This window comes from Eulemur rufifrons, chromosome 17, assembly GCF_041146395.1.
Source record: "Eulemur rufifrons isolate Redbay chromosome 17, OSU_ERuf_1, whole genome shotgun sequence".
NCBI lineage: Eukaryota > Metazoa > Chordata > Mammalia > Primates > Lemuridae > Eulemur > Eulemur rufifrons.
Genome location: NC_090999.1, coordinates 5,225,315 through 5,250,428, shown reverse-complemented (window position 1 = coordinate 5,250,428; position 25,114 = coordinate 5,225,315). Strand labels below are relative to the sequence as shown.

Genomic DNA, 25,114 nt, shown 5'->3' with positions numbered 1-25,114 from the left:
ACATCTTTCAGGTTTGATGCACATGAATAAAGAGACTAAAACTAAAAGAACCGTAGGAATTTGTACGAGCGTTGGTATGAGCACGGCGCTCTCAGTTGAGTCTTAAAAGCTTCCTCACTCCACTGCATGGACAGGGGATGCTAGTGGGGGGTCCCCTCCTTGTGCCCCACTGATGTGACATGATTCCTTATTTCCTGCCATTGCATTGTGGCATGTCTAGGATGGTCAGATGGCAGTGAAACTGCCCGAGTAGCATGGTTTCCATCTACAGGGGAGATGTGCTGTCCTGTTCCGAGCCTTGTGCTGTCTCAGCCTGGGCGCGTGCTGTGCTTTCCTTGGGGGACTGGGCCTGCCTGGGACCCACCTGCGTGAGTGTCGGAGAAGCTGCAAAGGCGTTTTCTCCAGCAGAGAATGGGTGAGGTGCCTGGGCGCCCTGCCCCCATCAGTAACCTGCTCCTCCATCTGGACTCCCCGTTAGTATCTGGGTCTTGCTCGGGAGGGAAGGAGCTGTTTCACAGACAGCCCTGGGAACAGTTACGGAAGCTGCAAAAGTGGCGTGGAGGAGGAATCTCCTACCACCTCGTCAGAGAAGGCCACCTGGCGTGGCTGCCACGGGGGGGGGGGGGGGGGCACCTGAGAGACCCCGCCCACCTCAGGCACGTGGCGGACAGAGCTGTGCCAGCAGGTTTGGCGGGGCTGGGCAGCTTGTCAACCACACAGCAGTGTTGCAACACAAGTTTGGTCTTGGTGTGGCCTGGGGCTGGCGCAGTGGTGGGGGCCGGGTTGGGCCATGCCAGCGGCGTGAGCCAGCTGCCTTGGGCCTAGAGTCTCAGGGGGCCTTGAGGGCAGACGGCACACGGGGGGAGAGGCAGCAGTGCATCGAAACCATCAGGGCACTGCGCTCATGAGAACCCAGGACAGCACCAGGGGACGCTCAGAAACTAGGCGAAGTCGGCCAGGCAAAGATGTCAAGGGCAGGCTGAGGGAAAGAGCTGGAAAATCACTCCATCTCCCTGCCACGTGACCCAATGGCCAGCCCCTCACACAGAGCCCGACGTGGGGGTCCCCGTGAGCACAGCAGGAAGGAAAATGGGGTGCAGGTGCCGGACGCTCCCAGAGGGAGGGCAGAAGCACAGGAAGGGCTCTGGGCACAGGGTGAGAACTGGAATGAGAGGGAGCTAGCCAAGGAACTCGGGTGGCGAACATGTCCGCGTGATCAGAGATCTCAGGGCAGGCAGGATTAGAGAATTCCTCGGGCATTTGAATCGTCACCTTCCACACAGAGAACAAACAGATCTTTTGGCACTTCGGAGGTTAATTGTCCAGTTTAGGTGTTGACTGCTGCTCTCATCACTGGCATTTTTGAACCATCCATTGGTATGTGTAACCCCAAGCCACTAACGGATCCGCTCCACACCAAGGTGAAAGCCCCGAGGACGGAGCTGTCCACCTTGCTGAACACCAGTCACTGTCACCCCAGGTTGAGGAAGGGCCTGGCTGGCTCGCTGAGTGAGCTTCCTATGCTGTTCTTTCAGCTTCAAGGCTGGAAAACACACTGGGAATTTAATGCTCTTTAATAAAAAGAACCTGTTCCTCAGGCCCAGGAGAAGCCTTTTAATCGTCTGGGCATCATTTTTTATTTTCCCTGGCACCTCACTACTATTTTTTTTTGCATGTAAATGAAAATGAGAGCTGCTGGAGCCAGAGGGAGCTGAACCCCCAGGAGAAGAAAACCCACCCAAATGTGAACCTTCCAGCTGCTGAGCTCAGCGGAGCGCACACAGGCTTGCAAACGGTCTTAGCTTCTCCCAGGATCAGAGTGCTCGGAGCCTGTCCAGGCGGCTGACCGGCACTGAGTCACGTGGAGTTTTATGATGCCCACAGTCCTCCTAGAGACACAAATGAGCCCAAACTCATTTTAAACACTGACCTGCAGGGGATTTATGATCTCTAGGTGGGAGAACTCTCCATGACCAGCCTCTCTTAAATTGCTTTTGATACTTACCCCAAGTGTTTAAAAACTGCCTGGGGAGTTGTAAGGCATGTTAAAAACTATCATCCATCTTCTGAATATTCTGGGTGGGGACATGGGTGGCCTGCAGGTGGGCGAGTGTGTTCTTGGCCCCTCCCCAACCAAAGAGAGGACTCCAGGTTGTCCAGGATGGCTGGAGCATCCCTGGGCATTGGGAGTGGCCAGAGATCTTCATGCAGAAAGTCCTAGAATCATTGGTGCAGTTGGGATACAGTTAGACTAAGTTGCCAAAATGCTCCACTGTTCCTCTCTTGGGTGGGCAACTGGGAAGTCTCCATAGCCAATGACCACGGCGCCTAAGGCAGCACATGGCAGGAACATGGCACATGGCTGTTGAATGAATTAAAGAATAGACTTGACCAGACTGATATGCCATCTCGGCAGCCTCCCTTCTCCCTCGCTCTCCTTCTCTATGGATTCTGTCATCCTTCCATCCCAGATTGGCCCCTGCTGTATTGAAGCATTTGGGGTAGTTTCAGCAGAGTTCTAATGACACACTATTGTCTTTTCAGTACTTTTTTTTTCTAAAATATTAGTGCTATTGTAATTATAGTTACTGTAAGCATGGTTATTGATTTAATGAGCAATGGGAATCTTAACACAAAATAATTTTATTTTTCTCTAATCACTGCTTTTAATTTGTCAGAGCTTCCATTTCCCCACTTGGGTGGATTCCAGAGCTGCCATTTTTATTAACCTTCTATTTCATCTCTTCCCTTCTCCTCTCAGTTCAGCGTCCTGAGAGAGGAAGGTGGGGTTACGTCTGGCTTTGGTTTCATGGCTCCCCTGGTTTGCAAGGCCCTTTTGCAGGTGTTGGGCCGGGAGGAGGAACCGGAGAGGAGGCTCCACTCCCGCACTTAACGCTCAGGGCTGTCGGACGGCCACGCTGGTCGTTGCTGGGTCAATTGTTTTCACAGATGCCATCGCCTTTACACTATTGGAATTTTGTTGTTGTTTTCATTAACAGCCAATTAAAAAGAACCCTGACATTTCCTCAATAAAAATATTTAAGTAAATTTCAAGGTTTATATTCTTTCCTTTGTCTTAAAGTATTATCATTATTATTATATTAATTAATACTTATTTACAGTTTGCAAGAGAACAGACACGGCCAGGGACGACAGTCAGCCCGCAGTACCTGTATTTTGTCCAGGACGCCGGTGCTGTCCATCCGACTGGCCACGTTGACGGTGTTGCCCCAGATGTCGTACTGTGGCTTCTGGGCGCCAATCACACCGGCTATCACAGGCCCGTGGTTGATACCTGTGACAAACAGAGTCGGGTTAACAGGGTTCAAATTATAGCAACTGGCTTAAATGGGAAAGTTTTATAACCCCTTTCTTGAATCATTACTAAACAAACATTAGTGGAACTCATGAAGTTCTAAAACAAAGAAAAATTATTCCTCTAACTTTGTCCTCTTAAAAATGTAAAAACCTTTGTCTTTTTTTCCTTCTAGACCCTGATTCATGTTTATATGTCCATTTACCATTATTCTATAATAACATAAAATCGGTATGATTTAAAAAACTAAACATGATACAATTGTTTTTCTATGTTGCTATATAATTTTAGGCAAGAGATGATTATTATACTATTTTCTAATAGTTTTAGAGTAAATGTTAATTTTGAAAGAAACAGGGTTTTTTTGGTTTTTTTTTTTTTGAGACAGAGTCTCACTCTGTCGCCCAGGCTAGAGTACCGTGGCGTCAGCCTAGCTCACAGCAACCTCAAACTCCTGGGCTCAAGCAATCCTCCTGCCTCAGCCTCCCAAGTATCTGGGACTACAGGCATGCACCACCATGCCCGGCTAACTTTTTCTATATATATTTTTAGTTTTCCAGATAATTTCTTTTTATTTTTAGTAGAGATGGGGGGTCTCACTCTTGCTCAGGCTGGTCTCGAACTCCTGACCTTGAGCGATCCTCCCGCCTCGGCCTCCCAGAGTGTTAGGATTATAGGCATGAGCCACCGCGCCCGGCCGAAATAAACAGGTTTTTACTTTAAATGACTACACTTAGAGGCTGCGCTTCACTGGCCATTCTGCTGCTGTAGGACTGTCGGGTTCGCTCCCAGGTTTTGCTGAAACAGCAATGGCCACCGTGGCGGCTCTAGCACTTTCCACTCCCACGCACTAGTCTAAGGCTTCACAGAGACATGTTCTTCTCTGATTCTCACAGCAGCCCTCGGGCTGGGCAGAGCTACTTCACCTCCGTCGTTCAGGGAGCCACCATCTGACAGGGAGCAGATGACAGGCAGGACACAAAGGCAGGCGCTGGCTCCACGGCCCTGCTCCTAACAACTAGACCCCCCCGTCTCCACCACAGGCTTCTGTGCACATCCCATTCGCCTGTTCATGGAATTCAAGGGGACCATGTTCGTGTCCGTGGCAGTGATTCTCATTGCTAACCCACTTTCCAAAGGACTCCCCCAAATTTGTGCTGCTGCTGGTGAGGGATTCCACCCGCATCACAGCATCAAAAAAGAATCGTGATGTGCGTAAGAAAGAGATTTTGATGGAATACAAACTTGGGGAAATTTGCCACCTACAAATGCACAAGGGGGAGAAGATGAGAGGTAGAACAGAGTGGACCGGGGGGGGGGTCCCTAAGAACCCGGCTTTGGAGGGGATGCTGGGGCCGTCGGGGAGGGCAGACTGAGCTCACCCTTAGCGAGGGGCGGGGACGCACAGTGCGGTCTCCAGGAAAGCTCTGGAAGGCCGGTCAGTTTGGCAGCTGGGGCTCCTGGCCCCTGAAGAGGGGCTTTACTGCTCTGCGTTCATCCGAGTGAGGAACAGCGGCCCTCCGGGGCGTAAGCCTCCTCACGAGCTGTGTTCTCTTAGGAGACTTCACCAGAAGGTCGCTGCAGCGATTCCCGAAGCCACCTCTCCTCAGCCCTGCTGGACCAGTTCTTGCCGGGGCAAGACCGAGTCCTTGGATTCTTGGGGCACCTGGGCATTATGTGTTTCCTCCCCAGGTGACAGTGACTGCGCTGACCTCTCCTCTTGGTAATCGCAATGACAAAAACCACGGATAATCAATGTTTGCATGTGGGGTCAGGGTGCGCTTTGACACCATGTGGAATGTGGAGATGGCATCTGCCACCAGGAGCCGAAGCTTCAAAAGTCAGATCAACTTCTCTCATCAAGGTGAGGCTTGGGCTCTTCCCCCACCCAGCTGAACAGGTCCTGAGAACTCCGTTGGAACACACAGCCCACAGGTGGGAGTGGCGTGAAGGAGGCCACAGCACCAGAAACAGGGGTATTGAGATTGGCCGATTGTTCCCACTACATCTCCAGGACCCACCTTCCTGCATTAGTCAAACTGTATTGATGAAGGGGGTGTGCCTGTGAGATTTAACTTCTAACTGCTGGACAGCTCAGTGTGCTGCCACTTACCATAGATCCTAGGCAAAGCTTCCCCTCTGCAATAGAGACTTAGGCCAGGAAACTCAGTCCAAACACTGTTCCAGAAAAATCTTTGCAGGTATTAAAGAGATGAGAAATAAATTCTCCTTTGCCTTTGTAGGGTACTCAATAAAACACACCCCTGCTTTGGACATTGCAAATAACTTATTCCAGCTCTGCAGCGCAGGTCAGAGTACCCGGGAGGCAGCTGCTGGACGCTGGCCGGTGATTACAGCCCGGCCTTCCGTGAGCTTTTCTCCTGGCTGCTGCTGACTCCTGCGTGGTCAGCAGCTCCAAGGTGGGGGCAGGGTGGGGGGAGGCTGGATTGGTAATTGCTGGCAACTGGGCCATCTCCACTTAGTGCAGGAGTGGGCTCAATCTGTGGTTCTGATTAACCAACTGATTCTACAGCCTGATATGCAGAAAATGATGCTAGGAGTGAATTTGGCTGCTTATTTGCACCACTGCTTTTTGTTGGCAATGTCACTCTTCTGAGTTCCTATCCCTGAGCTGCCACTTAGCGGCGCCATGCACCAAGCTCCAGCAGGGAAGCCGCCTCCTAGGAGAGGCTGAGGCTTTGGGGAAAGGAAGACTCAAAGGCCAACGGAAACATTGAGTTTAGGCATCCGTGGAAATCTATTAATAAAAGGGCTGATATGTGGGGTTGAGTGTATAGACATTATTATTAACAGTTATCTAATAATCTGGGTAAAATAGGCACTCAATCTCAAACACCTGTTGAAGGAGGTCCATTCAACCACTCATATTAATTGAACAATATCATTAAAATCTAGACCAAGAAAATGAAGCCTTGGATGTAGCACAGTGACTGGCAAGTAACTGTCCTGTGCCCAGGCTGCAGTGCAGGGCAGTGTTATTAATATTTTGTCCCATATGTGTTTGACCATAGAGGGGGACATTCTCCCAGGTAATAGATTTTCTTTTTAAAAGAGAGGTAGTATGAAAGTTTGAGGAGCCCATTTTCCACCTGTCAAAACAACACAGAGGGTCTAGAACCAAAGGTATGTCTCCAGGTTTGATGTGGGCAGCAGGTTGTGTCCTGCCCACCTGACCCAGCTTTGTATACGGCAGAGCCCCCGATAAAGGTTCATCACACACAGAGGTGAGAACCTGTAAAGAAAAATGTGCTTAGATGCTGACAACTAATAGCACATGCAGAGAAGAGATTCTTACTTGTTAAAGAGATGCAAAATATTTGTAGGTTTAAATTAAAATCAGGACACACCCACAGTAAAGAAAGCTTTGAATGTTGGATTTTTTTTAAAAGTTGAAATCCCTATGCAAGAGAAAGTTAAAAACCATTCAGATAGAACTTGTCACAAGAATTAGTCTTATATGGACCAACTTTCAGAAGTAAAATGTGTTGCCAAGAAAATCATAAAGTGGTCAAAGAAGCTCTTACAAATCGTGAATGGTTACAAGTAACCACACATTACAAAGTAAGTATGAGCTAACTTGATGGCATATTTTTAAAAACAAGAACTTGCAAAAAGCAAGTGATGAAACATGCTAAAAAAAACTCAACTTAAAGTTTAAGAACTTAGAAATCAGAAAGTCTTTTTTTTTCCCCAACAAAGTAAAGGTTACTTTTTATAAAAACTTTAAAGAAAGTAGGATTTTCCTGTAGGATTTGGACACGATCTGAAAAGCTTTAGCTATTTCAGAACTTGGACACACATTTTGTGTTCTTGCAGGCTGTGGGCCCAGGAAGGTGAGACTGTATTTTAACAATTCTAAGATCCTTTTTTTAAAAAAAAAACATTTTTACATCTTTGAAATCTGGAATTCTCTTACAGTCAGTGGCAGGCTCTGGTTCGCTGTAGAAATAGTCTGTAACAAGGTAATGGAGCCACTTTCAGCCGATGGCTTAGAGCAAGTCCATCAGCAACTCGGGACGGCTTCAGGATGTGCACGCCGTGCCCTGCAGACAGGACCTTGGCTGGAGGGGCAGGGCCGTGAGGACTGAAATCCAGCCCACGCTCCACTTGCTAAACCGAGTGCCTACAGCCTAGGACCACCTATAAGGGGTGTTTTTTTCTAATTTGTGCAAAAATGCCTTATAAGCTTTCCTGAACCCTTCCCTCTGTAATCCAGTCTTGCTGCCCTAAGGATGCATTTGTAATTGTTCTACTCCAGTATCCCAAGGACTATCTGCATCTCCCATGACTTCATTCTTTATTCTGCAGCTGAGACCCAGACCTCTTTGCCCCACATACCCACTCGCAGTTTGAAGTCGTTGAAGGAGTGCTTGTTGATGGCGTCCAGTTTGGCCACCAGGGCAAAAGCAAATTCCACCATGGTGCCGATGTGCATGTACTGCCGCTCGGGCTCCTAAAGAAAAGACAACCACATGCAGATGGGATTAGAGCTTAACAAAGTGGGAAGTATTCCCCTCAGCCCCAAACCTGAGCTCCAGTCGAAAAGGAATGTGACAAACCATAAGGCTGCAAGGCACTGCAGGCATTTTGCAAGTTAAATCTCATCGCAGGAAGCACGTTGTCTGCACTGCTGTGGCCCAGGGAGCATGAACTCTAGAAGACATTGACTTGAGTCTCTCAAGCACCTTCAGGCCAAAAGTGCCACGCAGGCCGAGACGTGCTGGCCGACCGAGGAGAGGCTATGTTGTTTTAGTCCAGAAGTCACCAGGGGAAGCAGGTGGAAGCCTGCTTTGAGGCGGGGCTCTCGCCTTTTTCTCCCTCTGCCCCTCCACACCCTCCCTGCTGGGCTGGGCTCTGGAGGCTGACTCGGCCCCTCCCTGCCCGGAGCTGCCCGGTGGGAAATTCTGTCCTTCCTCCTCATCCCTGATCAGGGCTTCCCCTGGGGGCCACCACTGTCCCCCGCTGCAGCTCTCCCTGCTTCTGGAAACATCCCCTCTTTCCGCCCTTTTATGCCTAGAGGCAGAAGGTGTTAAGGGCTGAACTGTGTCCCTCCAAGTTCCTATGTTGGAGTCCTGACCCCGTACCTCCAAATGTGACTGGATTTGGAGAGAGGGTCTTTAAAGGAGAGATTGGGTAAAATGAGCTCGTACGGGTGGGCTCTAATCCAGCATGACTGGAGTCCTTACACGGAGAGGCGATTCGGACACGGACGAGGCCACGTGAAGACAGGGAGAAAGTGTCGTCCGCAGGCCCAGGAGCGAGTCCTCAGGAGGAACCAACACTGCCCCCGCCCCGTCCTCAGGCTTCCAGCCTCCAGGACTGTGAGACAACAATTTCTGTTGTTTAAGGCCCTAGTCTACGGCAGCCCTGGCAAATGTATGGGGGTGACAGTTTCCTGAGTTGACTCATCCTCAGTGCTCTGTCATCCCATGAGGATGAGAGAATTACGGTGCTGGAGGAGAGAAGTCCTGGAGGTTTCCAACAGGGACAAGTGGGAGTTTCTATGTTGCTTTCCTAATATTTCTATTTATTATTCCTGTTACCAGTTTATATTTAGCATTAATTTATAGTATTATATGTATATTTACTTCTGAAATTCATCTTTTTAAACATTTCTATTTTGGGTTATGTTTTAAAAATAGATTCTCTATTCATGTGTACACAGAATTTGTTCAACTAATTTACACATTCAGAAGGTTCCTGCTACCCCAGTAATTGATGGTTGGGTGCATGAAAATAGTTTGGGGGGAGGTTTCTGTTCCAGCTCCTCCCAGGCTGAGCCGAAATGCAGTCCCAGCCATGCATCGGTGGCCTGCGGTAGGGACGTCTGTGTCAGCACTGAAATCAATGCTGTCTCTCTTTGGAAGTCTGCCCCCCCCACTGGTTCATGAGCTCTTTTAATCTCTGTCTCCACAGCAGATTAAGGCCCTGGCACAGAAGAAGCACTCGATAATGATGTTGGGGACGAGTGTTACAGTCTATTGAATCCCAGAGGGAGCTAAATGAGAGATCGATCGAGAAAGGTCTCAGGGACAAAGAGGAGGCACCTGGTGACCTTGGGGGAGCATTGTCCATGGAAAGAGACGACAAAAACTAGCTTTCAGGGGTCCTTTGGGGTGAGTGAGAAGGCAGATGGAGACATTGGACATGAACCTCCTATTCAAGACGACAGTGAGGCAGAGGAAACCAAGGCAACAGCTAAAGGGAAAAGGAAAAGGAAAAAAGGATTATTCAACTAATCCACACAGTGTTTGAAGAAGGAGAATGGAGAGGTAGTGTGCTAAAGCAGGGCTTCTCAACCTTGGCACCACTGACATTCGAACTGGATAATTCTTTGTCCGGGGGGATGTCCTGTCCATCGTGGGGGGTTTAGCACCATCCCTGGCCTCTACCTACAAGATGTCAGTGGCATCGCCTACCTCAAGTTGTGACAACCAAAATGGTCTCCAGTCATTGACAAATGAGGGCAAAATTGCTCCCAGGTGAGAATCATTCCACCAAATAATATGTATACAAGTGGAGAGGACACATTTCTGGTTAAGAGAGGAAGATATTTTTCCTTTCCTCAGATGAATCATATCGTTTTCGAAAAAGATGAATGAAACAGTATTATTGCCATAAATCCTCAATTTAAAATTGTGGGAGAAAAACGGAGCAATTAAACTATTGGAACTACAAAGCAAACTGCCAGCTAACTTTGGTGGAAATGCAAAGTGTCATTGCTTAAGAACAGTTGGGCTTTTCTATCGTAGCTCACTGATATTTTTTTGTCTCATGACTTATGGGGAAAACATGATTTGGAGGTTTGTCCCATCAGTTGGAAAACATCTTGCTCCTTAACAGGAAGCTCAAGCTGTTAAATCAACAAGCAGACTCTTGTGTAGTAAAAATTGCAACTATCCTAGTCACATTTGCCATGGGAGACAGGGTTTGCTTTTTACCAAACCAAGGTGCAGCAAACAAGCTCCGCTCCAGGATAAATCATGGCCCGATCTGTTTTCAGGCAGTAGGTTTAAACTAGAGGTTTTAAGTGGCCTCAGTAATAAAAGAAGAGATTGAGTTCTGGGAATGGGGTTTAAATCCAATGTCAATAACTCATTTGGGCTTAGTAAACCCTAGAAAAAATTATGTTCAGGCTCTAAAGAACTCAATTCATTTCAAAAAGTCTTTATCATCGAGCTCTTCATAAATATTTGATGGCAGTATGAAGCAGTTATTTCTCCCACGATCCAAATAATTTCTGTTAGATATCCTCCAATATTTAACTGACTTTCAGCTACACAGTGAGGCTATTTATTCAGTTTTCTGGAACGAATTTTACCAGCTGGTTGTTTTGGAAGTTTCACCAGCAAGGAACATTGCTTAAAGTAGATGCATGTTTATTGAGATTATTTTATAACCTAAGTGACTGGTAACAACTCAAGATTTTAGGCTAAAATTAACATGACCGTCGTCTCTTGTTCTCTCCCCTCTCTTTTTCCATCCACAAATATTCACTGAATACCTGCTATGTGCCTGGCACTGTGTTCTGTGCTGGAAAACTTCTGGTGTTCAAACTCCTTTTGTCTGATTTTGATGGGAACTGGGGATTGTTATCTAAGGAACACTTGTTCTCCTGCCTGGGGCTCCTAGATCTGACCAGACTTCTCGGTTTTCTGAAGGGGACATCAACCCTCTTCCAAGTGAGCATGAAAGCTGCCGCTGAGATAAGCAGCTCACCTGGGAGGGTGCTCAGCGAGTATCGCCTGAGTCAGGCAAAACTGGCTCCAGCTTCTGCAGTCATTAGCTGTGTGGCCTTGGCAGAGCCACTTCCCTTCTCTGGTCTTGTTTCCTCATCTGTGAAATGGGACAACAACTAACTACCTTGTTGGGTTGCAGTTAAGATTAAATGAATGGATATAGGTGATGCATTCAACCTGCACCCCTGGGGCTTAGGATTTACTTAGTTTCCTTCATAACAGTGCAGAGAAGCGTATCCTTCTGCTTGACACAAAAAGCAACTAGGAGGAAGCCGTCAGTGAGAAAGTACGTTAGGACTCAGTTTGGTATTTCTCCCTCTTTCCACACATGGAGCATCCTACACTGATGTGCAGCTGTAACAATGATCTAAGTGCCTGACATTCTAAGTGTTTTCGAGATTGTAAGTATGTATAGTGAAGAGGGGTGGTTCATTTTCTTTCAGTTTTTCGTTTCCTGTAAACAGCATGAAAGTAGGAGGCAATTATTCTTTACCTACGACACATAATAGCTTTCGTGTTTGTACAAAAGCACGCAGCCTGGAGATTCTGATTTCCATTTCAGCAGAGACTTAAAGGATCTCTGTTCTTACCAGCCAAAGGAAGTAGGGTTACTAGTTTCAATGAACCACTTAGCTGCTAGGAAACCGGCAGCAGAAACCCCCAGCAGGACTCCTTGCTGCCTCTCTGGCCCCCTTGGCGGGTCCCTCCAGTGTTCCCAGCCTGTGTGCTCCCCTCACTTCGGAGGTGCTGTGTGCACTCCTGGTTCATTTCCAGACTGTGAAACTCCAAGGGCTGTCAGCAGCAGATACCCAGAACTTGGCACTTGGGAAAGAAAAGGTCTGCTGGATGACCTAACAGCTAACTAAGATCCCTGCCCGCCGAGCTGGGCGGCCCCTGGGTCCAGCAGAGAGGGAGTGTCCACAGGAGTCAGGGCCTGTGGGGAGGAAATGTTTCCTGCTCACTGCTTTGTCGGCCAGCTTGGTTTTGCTAATACGGTGGGTGAGTGTGAACGAGTGTAGGAATCTCAGAGGTGGTTCCTGTGGAGGCCGGTATCTGATTTGGGGGATGGATGCAGTGGAATAGTAGAGAAATGCTAAGGCTAGTCCTGGAGGTATCTCGACGGGGCCAACTCGGCAAAAGCCACATGGTGCTCTTGAACCACTCCCTGCCCTCAACCCGCAAACCTGCTGAGGAATGTGCTTAGATATGTAAACAAGTAAAATGATAAATTTATTTTAAATAACATTTAAACAAAATAATTTTTAAATAAAATAATTAAAAAGACAGCAATAACACAAATGTTTTAAAAAACTGAACGAGCACCAGTGCTCATACCTTGATACAGAAGAAACCACCCCTGCTCCCCGTGCTCCCCGCCCTTCTCTGCTCCTTATTTGTTCTGGCAGCGCAAGTTATTTCCTTCCAGCGTGTGCCTGGCGATGGGCATCAATCTACTCAGAATTGTGAATAAAAGCTAGAGGTATGGCTTCTTACAACAATACTATGATCAAAGCATGGGTTTGAATGATTTTCCTCCTTACAATTTGGTTTTGACTTATTTAAATTCCTAGCAAAATTTGTTTGGAAAAGATAAAAACTACTATTTACATAATGCTAAGATTAGAGTTAGCTCATGATTGGGGCATGAAGAAGAAATTCTTCTACAGTAGGGCTTGAACCACCCCTCAGACATTGAGCAGGGGAGGCTCTGAAGTGCAGCAGAGGGAATGAGGCAATAGGGAGCAGTGTGGACTGTGGCAAACTGGGGAGAGATTGCCAGGTCTGAATGGAGCAGCTGCTTACAAGCTCCACCTGGTTGTCATCAACAGGAATGAAGACCAGGGAGATAACCCACCAATTTTTAGCAGAAGCTAGAAATAATCATTTTTTAGTGAAACGTCCTTTTAAGATAATACTCCACAAGTCAAGAACATACCTCTAACCACCAGTTTGCTCTCGAGGCCATAGATATAAACAAGCAGGGGCTGCTAGGATGGGCTCAGAAAAGTGAGGTCCGCAGGGCAAAGTGCCCCAGAAGTGGGCAAGCTCCCCTTTCCTCCTACTGCTGAATCCAGCCCAGACTGGCCGCTCCTCGGGGCGTGTGTTCACAGAAAGACGAGGGCAGCGTTGGAATGCAAGCCCACTCTCAATTTCATATTCTATTTCTTGACAAATGCCTGCTTCTTTCAAAAACAACAAATCAGCTCTGAAATGTAATGCAGCCATTTAGTCATGGTGCTGACTTTAAGCTTAAAATTAGAATCCATTGTTTCATTAAAAAAATACAAGTGAAGCAGAATAGAGCTGGGCACCAAAGCCCCGCCCTGGCTGGATGTGGGTATGCTCCTATGTGTTTATTTCCCCATGGATAACTATGTTCCTACTGCAGATGGGAAATGCAGAGATAATTACAAATAAAAGCTAAATTTCAAAAGGCTATTACCCAGGTATTCTGCCTCTTTGAGATTTCAGAAAAACACATTAATCCTTCAGGTACCCTATACATTTTTTAAACTGAATATCTTTTGTTGCCAAACTAAAGATTTGGTTAAATAATAAATAGAAAGTATTTTGTTTATAACTAGAGAAACAAAGGCTTAAGCTCATTATTTCAGGTAGGTTTCAAAAGGCAAAAGTGACATTCATTTCATATAAAAATATCAGCATATATATTTATAAAGCATGTTATTTTCCCCCAACCAAATGTGATGAGCTTTCCTTTCAGAATACCTTCACTGCACTGCAAAATATTTCTAGGATGACCTTGCCAAGAATCTAATTAAATTCTCTAATCACACATAGCACATACAGTATTGAGCAGAAATTCCCTCCACGGATAAGACAGCATATCACACTCCATTTGTGTCCCAAACCCTTATCTCTGTGCTATTGGAGGGGTCAGTGGCACCAATATGCAAAACAGGGTACAAACCACAATTGCATTATTATTACTATTAGCATTTTTATTGCCTACTATGCCCGTGGAGTCTATTAAGTATTTTGCATATTAAATGCAGTCTTCCCGACAGCCTCCTGCACTGGGCACGATCGCCATTTTACACACAAGGAAACTGAAGTGCAGAAAACATAGCTATGATAGACAGTTATGAGCAGCCTCATTTGAAAGTTGTGCTTTTTCAACTCTACCCGGAAAATGGTGACATACTAACAGTAGTGACTGAGTAGGAAGTCAGTAAGCAGCTCACAGATAGCCGCAGCTGCTCAGGGTAGAAGGGATGGAATAGGCACAAACACGGGGGCACAGGTGTGAGCAGGGAAGGATGGGGGCTGGCGAAGGGGCGAGAGAGGAGGAGGAGGAGGAGGAGGAGGGGAGACATCATCAGAGGCCGCCGTGGGGAGCTGTACCTGGGTCCGCAGCCCTGCGGACTTTTACCACCTGCCTCCTAGGCTTGTTTAAAGTTTCAGGAGGCATTTAGTAAGTTCAAAAATGTCAGGGAAAAATGGGTTTGCGTTGGGAGCGACAGGTTTGTAAATCAGAGTGAAGGAAGCTGGGCACTGCTGGGGAGGTGGGTGGGCACACACTCAATCACTGTGTGGACAAACCCGTGTAATCACTAGGTGACGGCCCCCTGCTGGGGACTTTGAGGGACAAGAAACACAGCAGGCTTAGGGGTGCCCTGGGAACATTGGTCTGCACAGAAGTACATGTGTGTTTCAGGGCTGGTGCAGAGACTGCAGGGAGAGGTAGGAGATGGGTCAGGGCAGGGGACTGGGGACAGAAGGTTGGCCCTCTGTTTTTGGAGTGGGGAGGACAAGAAAAAAATGACAGTAGTGGTAGAAAGCAGGTGTGCACAGGAGGCTGGAAGTGATAGCCAAGCTTGGCCCCACCGTCAGAACAGTGGAAGATGGCTTTGGTGGGATCCAGTGTGCAGACGGGATGAACGAAGTCTTAGGTGAGACCCCTGGTGGAGAGGAGGGGTTGGGGAAAGGACACCACAGTGGCCCACAGAGAGGGACACGGGCTGGAGTCAGACAAGGGAAGGGCTCTTATGCTGACGGAAGATTTCTGGGCAAACGCCCCAACCAGCCACAGACAGGACATGGAGAACAAAAGCTCAGAGGATGCAAAACACTTGGAATTGGAACTTGGCAGTGTTTTTTGATCATTAAGGGCAGAAGTCCTGGCCTTGGCACTGATGAGGCAGGATTGAGGAGTCTTAGGGAGAAAGTATAAGGCAAAAGATGAAGGCAGTCGAGATGGACTATCAGTCCATAAAGTGTGACTGTGGAAAGGAGAAGAGGCCTGGAGACATTTCTTGAAGATGCAGGAGACCAGGGGCTGGTGGAAGCAGAGTCAGGGTCAGAGGTGCAGGTGGCACTCGGGGATGCAGAGGGTGACAGAGGGTGGCCCGGCCCACATGCTGAATGCAGAGCGGGTCTTCATGTGGTGGTGCCTTGGAAGGTCCCTGCTCCAAGGCACTGCCAAGGCTTCGGTGGCTGGTTGTCACGGAGCTAAGGTCTGGGGCGGGCGTGATCAGGGGACATACCCCAGACAGCCTTCCCCAGGAGACGAGCTGGAGAGGCCTCCAAATGGGGGCTGGATGCGGGCGAGGGTAATGAGGCTTCACCTTGGACACAAAGCTTTAGAAGGTGCCAAAAAGCTCAGCAATCATGAGAAATGATATCGTAATGCAATATTTAAAATAATCAAAATCTATGCAGAAAAATGATGAACCAAAATAATGAAATTTTAAACAAAGAGAGTGGTTTGGACTGCATCGTGTACCCTTCAAACTCATATGTTGAAGCCCTAACCCCCCTTGTGACTGTATTGGAGACAGGCCTGTTAGGAGGTGACTGTGGTTCACCAAGGTCACAAGGGTGGAGCCTGACCCAGTAGAACTGGTGCCCTCGTATTAATACAAGAGGAAGAGACGCCAGATCTCTCTCTCTCCTTGCCACGTGAGGACACAGCGAGAAGGCAACTGTCTGCAAGCCGACAGCGGGGAACCGCCCGCCTGCAGAAAGTGAGTCTGGTAAGTGCAGTTCCCTGTGCTGAACTCAGCAGAGTCCACAGTCCTGAGGGGAGAGGGGTCTTATTTGCCCCTACCGGTATCCCAACACGTTATACAAATAACACACGCACACACATACACACAACACGTACACAACACAACACAACAGAAAATATCAAAAACTCTAATTGATTAAAGATGCTCAATTTTGCCCAAATCACCTGTTCAATCAAATTTCTATGTGGCCAACCTGTTTTTTGACCACACTGTTTTAAATCAAAAGAGCAGGAGCCATTCTTAATGAGTCTCCTTTAAATAAATAGTTTTCATCGTTTACTTCATTATATATTTATCTGGTATCAAGCAGCTACTGATTATTTTTTTCTGCTCCTGTTCACCAGCGGAAGGAGTTATATGAACTGACTCTCACACCCTAAGAAGGAATTCTTTTCTTTTCCTGTGGGGCTGGACTTTAGGCTGTACACACCATAGAGTTCACAGGTCACGGCGCAACTGTTCTGGGCCAGGTGTGACCTGTGGGCCGCACAGAGGCTCATGTGTGCTGCTGGGCAGCCAACACATCTCACCTGGGCATGCTCCTGGCTGGGCACGGCGCTCAGACCCGTCGCTGCCATGTATGTGCTGCCGATGGTCTTGATCTTTTCAACTCCGCTGAATTTCGGCTTGGACAGCAGCTGTGGAACAATGACAACCATCTGGTTACTGAGCTGGGCGCTGACCTGAAGCTGAGCACTTTGTAGAGATGTTCTCAAATTCTCGTTCACAGCAATGCCAGTCAGACTTGTTCCAACCACTGCTTACTCCCCCTATGACCTTGGGCTTTGCTGGGAAAGGACGTTTTACGCATTTCATGAAGAGCGTGTGCTTCGAAGGAAATACAGTGTAGTGATGTACTTCCAGTGAGCGTGAACTGCCTTTCAAACTTTGCTAGTGAAGGAACTGAGATAAATTATGACGCAAATGATAATGGCCTCAAATAAATTTCCCAATTATGTGTTTGAAAGTCATAAACACAAAATTATGGTTCAATGAGTGAGGTCTTCCTTGCATGGTCAGGAAGATTTATGACCAGTCATTAGTGCTGAGAATCGGTGTTTGCCCTCTGAGTGCTTGAGATGGAAGGAATAAAGGTCTAGAATGGCTCCTTCCACCAGCCCCTATCCTAATACTTCTTGTTTGGGTTCCCACTTGACTCCTTGAATCTACTACTTTCGGCCTTCGGATGGGGTGGGGGAAAGGTAAGCATCAGAGCCAAAGCTGTAGGAAGGAGGAGGACTGGGGGACTGTGCAAGTGAGGGCAGCCCCGGAGGGCTCTGTGTCTGCTTAGGAGGCCAGGGCTCAAGTGGCACCAGCTGGAGACCAGAAGCATTTTCTTGCCCGTCCTTGGTACTCCAGCCTTCAGGGGAGATTCTTTCAGGATTACATGTCAAAGAATTTAAGACAGGTGAGCACCCAGCCACATATCCACTGTCACTCACCTGTCAGGACTGGGAGGCATTTATTTTACTGAGGGTTGAGTGAGCCACACATGCCACTGGTTTCCACTATGCACCCAGGATAACAGTGGACATCTGCCCGTCATGACCTCACCAGGAATAGCTAGTGTCAACTTCATGATGATGATGGTGGTACGACAAAATGCACACGGCCCACAGGACATTTAAAAGGTCGGTCTGAAACCCTCATGTTACATAATCTTATCACTGTATTTCAAAATTCCATGAATCGTGATGAACATATGCTCCCAGATGTCAATTTCCCTCTACTTTGCATGACAATGTTAAGAATAGTGTAGCTGCAGTGTCCTTAAAACCAGAGGTGTGTTTGTTCTTAGCAGAAAATAGAACACATTATTCTTTACGTAGTAAGTTGAAAATGACACCTATTTCAAATTCAAAAGCATACACTTTGTCCCTTCTAAAATATGCTGTATTATCCTACATACATATTGCTTTTTCAAGCATAAAATATGGCATCCAGGCATGAGTCAAGTTGATATTTGACAAAGACCTTGAAGTATGCACAGATGTGACAATAATCTATTATAATTCATTATTTTTTATATATAAAGGTATGGGCAAGTATTTTCCCTGGAGTTCAAGCATTTGCAGAGAATTCACTAGCACACCAGATACACATTTGATTTAATAGATTTTGGTAGCTGTTCCTAGCAGTCATATCAGCTTTGAAAATACATTGTGTTTGTCTCCCCAGAATTAGTCTAGGACCTAATTAAAGCAAAAGGCTTTCACGCCAGCCAACAGAAACTATGCCAAAAGACAACTTTTTAAAGATATGCCACTGTACAGAACTAACTTCAAATGCACAAGAATCTTGAGGTGTGGGACTGGGTCTACTCCTGCCCCTCAAGGGTAACTCTGGGTACCTACATCGTCAAAGTCGGCGATGATCTCGTTCAGGAGCCGAAGGCATTCCAAGCCTTCCTTGTTCACATCTGACTCCGTATAAAATTCCTTGAAGTCGGGAATGGAGGCAAACATGACGCAGACGCAGTCATAGGACTGGTGGTATAAGTCCTGCTCGAGAGAAAAGCAAGCATGAGCTCTAGGAGACCTTTTAAACAAAAACACTCCAAATGCAAGTGTTGTTTATGCCCGGAGTCACAAAGAAATCACTCACGTGTGCCACTCCACCCGCCCCACCCCAGCCCCTGTCCATTGCTCTCAGGGGAAGGCTTCTGAGGCACCAATGAAGGCTCCCACTGCCACTACCAGCGAAGAGGAGGTACCTCTCTGTCAAGAGACCACACTCTGTCATTTCTACCTGAGACAATTACAAGAGACCACGGAGTTTTGGATTAGTAAAAAGTGTACTTTAAATGACTAAAAGGTGACTTCCCAAACTACTAGATTGTCCTAAAATAACTCGTTATGGCTATGTTCTCTGGATGGACGTCTTTATGAATTTTCCTCTTTCCTGTCTTCTGAGAGGAATAGGTGAAACTCATCAAGTCAATTCTTTACTTACACCAGAAAGAACCAATGGAACTCCCCAGGCTACTTATTCATATTCTATTAGACACCAACAATATTTGTTTGGGATATCCTTTGTTTTTAAATAAAAAGAGACTCATAGTTCTTCATTCACAGACATGAGTAAAATTGCAAGGTCTTGTAAACACAATTTCCAGGTGTTTCCATTATTTTCCCAACACACAGTGACACCTTCAAATTCAATGAAGGTTTCAGAAAGAAAGGGTTAGAGGGGCATGAGGGCTAGTCCTAGGTGTGGAGGATCTGCCCTCCCACTGACAAGGGCTCTCCAGGCCCTGAGATGGCCCTGACACAGAACGGCCAGGTGCCATTGTGGGCACAATGCACCATGGGAGGTGCTCCCTCCACCAGGAACGTGAGGAGAGCCCTGGCAAAAAAGATGGCCGACATCCGAGCAGAGGGAAAAATGCTAGTGGGTGGTGCTTCCTGTGAGCCTGGCAGGGTGAGGGAACCCGTTCCCCATGAACACTGTCAGTGTGCTGTTCTCTCTGGGGCACCCAGATGAATCCCTAAGCAGAGAGTAAGCACTTAACTAATAACTCCAAGGTTTGGTGGCCCCTCAGAGGAACCGTTCTCCTTCAATGAGTTCTCATTACAACACACCAGGGCATGGCAACCCAATGGAGAAAAAGCTAGACTCGCGTCATGTTCCTGTCCTCAGGGCCAACTACCCAGTAATGCCTTCCACTACTGCCTCAAAATCTGTACAAAATGCATGAACAGTAGAATCCAGGATTTCCTTTCAATTCCACACTCAGTATCGTTGAGCCAGCTTGTTGTGCAGACTTGTACTTTCTCTCCCTGCAACACAGTCGCTTTTGTGAACACACATATCCTTGGTGGGCGACCTGTGGCACACGTGATCACCAAGGCTGGTTTCAGTAACCCTGACCGCATCCAGGGAGTCAGGGTCACAGGGAAGAAGTAAGCCTCTTGGAGCCTGTTTTAGTTAAAAAATGTCGGTTTTATAAAAGTAATATAAACTCCACTGACTTCCCTGCTCTTGAGGAAAAGAAGTACACCTAGCAAGGCAAGGACAGGTCTTCTGTACCCTACATTTCCCCACTGTCTGGTGACAGGGGCCAGAGTGACCTTTGGGGGAATGACGATGACAAGAATAAGCACGAGAATAGCAGCACTTAACTGAGTGCCCGCTGTGTGACAGGATGGGTGCCTCTGAACACGCTGCACACATTAACTCGCCCAGACCACAGTCCTACGAGGCTGCTGCTGTACAGTCCTCCATCTACAAATACGGACACTAAGGCACGCAGTAGTTGTATTCCTTGCCCCAGGCTGCAGCTACCACGTCTAACTGCAGAGTCCACGCTCGTAAATGCTACACTTTATACTCCACCCTGAGTCTCCCGGATGACCATGGGCTGTGCTGCCAGATGTTTCTATCACCAACCAATAATCCTCTTGAAAACTGAAAAATTCTGGCTCATCTTGGGCATTTTGAACACTCAGATGTGCGAACTGCCACAGCCTCTAAGCCATTGCTGAAGGTTTCAGCCTTCACCGAGGTCATCGTGGTGTCCGATCCCCAGCCCCCGGCCCCCAGCCCGGCGGGCCTGACCTCGTTCTTCAGGCTCCTGGCCAGGAAGTGCTCGGCGACGTGGGCGGGAAGCACGTTCTCCAGCAGCACGCGGTTCAGGTTCTCCATGGTCTCTATCTCCTCCCGCTCTTTTTTGAACTTGTTCTTCCATAAGAAGTCTAACCTACAGTAATATTCATTCTGTTACAAGAGGACACAGAGGTAAAGAAACAATAGGCATCTTGTCCTGCCAGAGAGTGGAGGTTTTAAAGAGAAAATAAAAAGAACAAAACGAAACCAAAAAAAAAGAACCCCCGAACAGAACTGCCACCTTCCCTACTAAGCCCTCTGTCCCCATGAAATGTCTTTCGGTCAACCTCTGACGTGGATTTGCAAAAAGCAAGTGAAAACAGGGGCCCGCCTCAGGAAAGGGCCAACCAGCTACACTGGAGGCTTCCAAGTCAGAGTGCATTAAAGCTTCTCGGGAAGTTATGCTAATGAAGGATGGGCAGAATCATTTTTGCAAAGAGGCATAGTAGAATGTAAATGATAAATAAATGAAAACTACATCCTTAGAAAGAGTGCATTGTTTGATGATTTGCATAAAAAGTAGTGCTCGTTTGTGGCAATTTGCTTTTAGTATTTGTAAATTAGTTTTTCCCTACCACAAATTATATAATTAAGTAATCATTGTAAATTATGGATTTTTTTCATTTGGGATTGCATTGTACTGAGAGAGTATCACTCATTATATTTAGAGAAAAGTTCATTTTGATATCATTTAATTAACATAGTGCCTGCTGGTAAAAACTATGTGTTCATGCTTTATAATGTATTAAAATATAATGTACTTTAAAACTAGTCATTAGCATTGTTAAAAATGGAAAGGCCCAATTACTGACAAGGAGTCTTTTTGATGTTGGCATCATTTTGTGCCTCCTATGATATAAATAATTTAATATACTGGGATATTCTTGAATGAATCCCCTCATGATAGGAGGGCTTAATAGAGAGGGTGTATTTCACACAGATAGTAACTTACTGATAAATAAATGCAAAGAAAAGCTAACTGCAGGATTTTTGTTTTGTTTTGTTGGTTTGATTAATTATACCAATGACAGTCCAAAAGAAAACATACACACACACGTACACACATGCACACAAATGGCCTCTCATGCACAAATGGGAATTTAAAAAATATCCACAATTTGAAACTTGAAAGAACAGTGACTACTCGTCAGTTACATGTGATTCAAACTGTGTGATGCACTCAAACAACATTCCTCCTGCTCCAGCGTGATGTTTATTTTTATTTCAGGTAATGAGGCATTTTCAAAAGAGACTGCAGAAAAGGTATTTTAAAATTTTGTTTATATTTAAAATATTATACTAATGTCTAATTTTCCACCCTTTGGATAAACAGAAATCTTTCTATGCACTTACTAGAAAAGCCCTCACACTTGAAAAATAGATTTTTGGGGGTTTTCTTTCTTTCCTTCTTTCTTTCTTTCTTTTTTTTTTTTTTTTTTTTTTTTTGATAAACCAGTGGTATGGCTAGTTTTACAATAAAATGACAGAAGTGATTAGCAGGGGGTGGGAGGTGTGGAGAAGACACAGGTGTACACTCAAAATCAGACACAAGTGAAACATGAGATGAAAGCACCTCTGAGGAAGCAGTTAAAGCTGCAAGCACAATTCATGTAAGTTTGAAGGTTTCCATGTACCATGCTAAGAAGTTGCTCAGGTTTCCCTGAGTGATTGCTGTGGCATAGTAAGTAGCATTTTGTACTCACTGGAAGGAATCAGAGTACTTTGGAACCAGTTACACTGGAATGAAAGTGACATTTTGCCAAATTTGTACTTATCTATCCATCCATCCTATCTATTTATCTGTCTATCCATCATCTGTCATCTTCCCAAGCAATACGATCTGTTTAGAATCCTCTCCTTTGTGTATATAAGCAGCAACCACGTTGGAAAGTCATATGAAGGCCTCCAAAAGGAAGACATTTTTTTTTTTGATTGGTAATCTTGTATTTTATTCTAATTACTACTTAATTCTGTGTGTGGATCAAGTTACCTATTTTTGCTTCAGTACCAGACTGTTTTAATTATTGACATTTTACTGTGTGTTCTGGTTTTTGGAAAAACTTATTTTTTTCACCATACATTACTTTTTTAATATACTTATTTTTTTATTGTTTTTTTATTTCAGCTTATCATGGGGGTACAAAAGTTCAGGTTATGTATATTGCCCATGCCCCCTCTGCCATCCCCCCAAGTCAGAGCTTCAAGCGTGTCCATTCCCCAGGCAGTGCGCATCGCACTCATTATGTAGTTATACACCCATCCCCTCCCCCACCCCCCACGTCTGTCCGACATCCAATTGGTGTTATTCCCAAATGTGCACACATTCTGAAATGCAAACGAAGTCAAGAAGAGATTTTTTTTCAAATAGTGTCAGTTACTAGGGAACACTCATATAGGGTTATAAAACCTACGAAATTTATTTTGAGATTTAATAGGACATTAATTAATTCACATCTCTGCCATTCAAAAAGTTTGCCTTTTGTGGGAAAAAAATGAGAGATGTTTTTCCTTTGGTCTATATTTAATCACCCACACCTTGTGCTACCTACTTTTCTCCTAAGTGATAAGATTCTGATTCTTAAACATTTGTTTGCATGAAAGTTAAGTACAATGCACAGCAAAGCATTATTAATACAGCCCTTTAGAGAAAGTATATAAAAACCAGACTTCTTACCTGTCTACCCAGGACAAGCAGTGTGACGAAGAATATAGAGAGAGACACAGAGCCCATGGTCTTTAGGTCTTTCCAAATGCCTGGTCTATTAAAAACAAACAGACAGACAGACAACAACACAACAAAATAACACGCACACAGGACTTAGAATTCAAGTATCAACAAACGTCAGAATCCCTAGTGCCTGTCTGCACTGCACACCAGCCAAACACACACATTCCGGATCTCTCTTCAAACCCAGATTGCATTTAAAACAAAACCAAAAAAGTTCCTATTTTGAGAACACAGTAAAATAATATAGACTTCTAACTTTGTATCAAACTATAGCAAATATGAAAAGAAGGAATAGGAGAGTATTAGTAACATTTTCTTTATACTTCTGGGATCAATGTAGATAATGAGATATATGGTTTCTTCCATGTTTTCATTATTACTCTCAGAAAAAGACGGTGTGCTTGAAATGAACAATCATGTGAGGAATAAAAATGAAGTAGGGAACTTAATTTCTACCAGCTACTCTCATCTATGAATTGTACATTTTCGTACAACTTGCAAGCAGGCACCCGATTTTACTCTTTCATATGATTTTGCATCACAAAGGCATAACAGAGATGGAAATTCTTGACATACTGCCCACTCCCCATCAGGTCCAGGTAGACGTCAGTAAGTTACCCCTGCCCAGGGTCCCCGGTGCTGGGGGGAGCCCTCGTCCCCACCACAACTTCCCAGGCAGTGATGTCAACGCATCCTGCATAAGCAGACACACAATTATTCCCCACATGTAACCGTCATTATGACCTGAAAAATAAAAGTTCATTACGTACGGGCACCATGTCACATAAGCAGCATAGATCATATTGAATTAAGCACAAACATCAGGTAACCACTTTCTGCTTCTGCGTTGTCCTTGCTTTGCGACTTCCCAGCTTCCCCACTGAGGGTCTTGGGCCGATGAGATAACAGGAGGATGTGGTGTAGCATTAAAGAGCCCACGTGAGCTTTGAAAAGGCAGAATGTGGGTTTGAAGCCTGAGCTGTGGGGCCCTGGATAACCCCCCCTTCAAACCTCACTTTCCTCGTGGCCAAAGGGGGCCAATACCTACCTTGCAGGCGAAATATCTGTGCACCCAGCACAGAGCCTGACACCTAGGAAGCTCTTCGTAAATGGCACTTGTGCTTTTTAGCATTAACTACAGAATGGTAAGGGAGGGGGAAGGGCCAGGAAGCTAGAGAAGAAGATAAGGAAATGCAGATTGGAGAATATTATTAACAGAATGCAAGACCCAAATGCAAAGGAAAGGTGGATTCCTGTAGCAAGGAGAAGACAGAATCTCCTGTTCCCAGTGGTTTAAGGGCTTGGGATCTCAGAGAACTCTCCAGAAAGGCGGGGCTTGCACTGGGAGCTCTTTCCTCCCTACCAAACCCATGGTGGCTGGAAAAATTTGAGCTTCTTGAGCACAAGGAGGTCACCATTTCTCTCTGAAAATGAAGCGGAACAGTGACATTTTCCGGTGTCACTAGCACAGGTGGTCACTGGGTTATGGACGAGGTATGTTCTTGAGGATGTCTTTAGGTTGGATTGGTATGTATTATAACTCGGATCCCTGACAAACAGTGAATATCTGGTAATAATAATAATAATACTGTAATGGCTCACATGTGGTAATAATACTGTAATAATAATAATACCTCTGTATCGTAACAATAAGTTACCGAAACTATTGTGT

The 25,114-nt window shown here is 45.9% G+C and overlaps 1 protein-coding gene across 1 annotated transcript in view; it reads right to left on the bottom strand.

Annotated features, from left to right (window-relative positions):
- ADCY2 (adenylate cyclase 2) overlaps positions 1–25,114 on the bottom strand; it is a 369,183-nt gene that overhangs the window by 3,029 nt on the left and 341,040 nt on the right. The window contains exons 19-24 of the mRNA XM_069492150.1: positions 23,389–23,473; positions 20,667–20,825; positions 18,464–18,610; positions 16,640–16,747; positions 7,676–7,790; positions 3,171–3,295 (exon numbers count right to left, since the gene is read on the bottom strand). Coding sequence (XP_069348251.1) covers positions 3,171–3,295; positions 7,676–7,790; positions 16,640–16,747; positions 18,464–18,610; positions 20,667–20,825; positions 23,389–23,473 — 739 coding nt within the window. The remainder of the gene's footprint in view (positions 1–3,170; positions 3,296–7,675; positions 7,791–16,639; positions 16,748–18,463; positions 18,611–20,666; positions 20,826–23,388; positions 23,474–25,114) is intronic.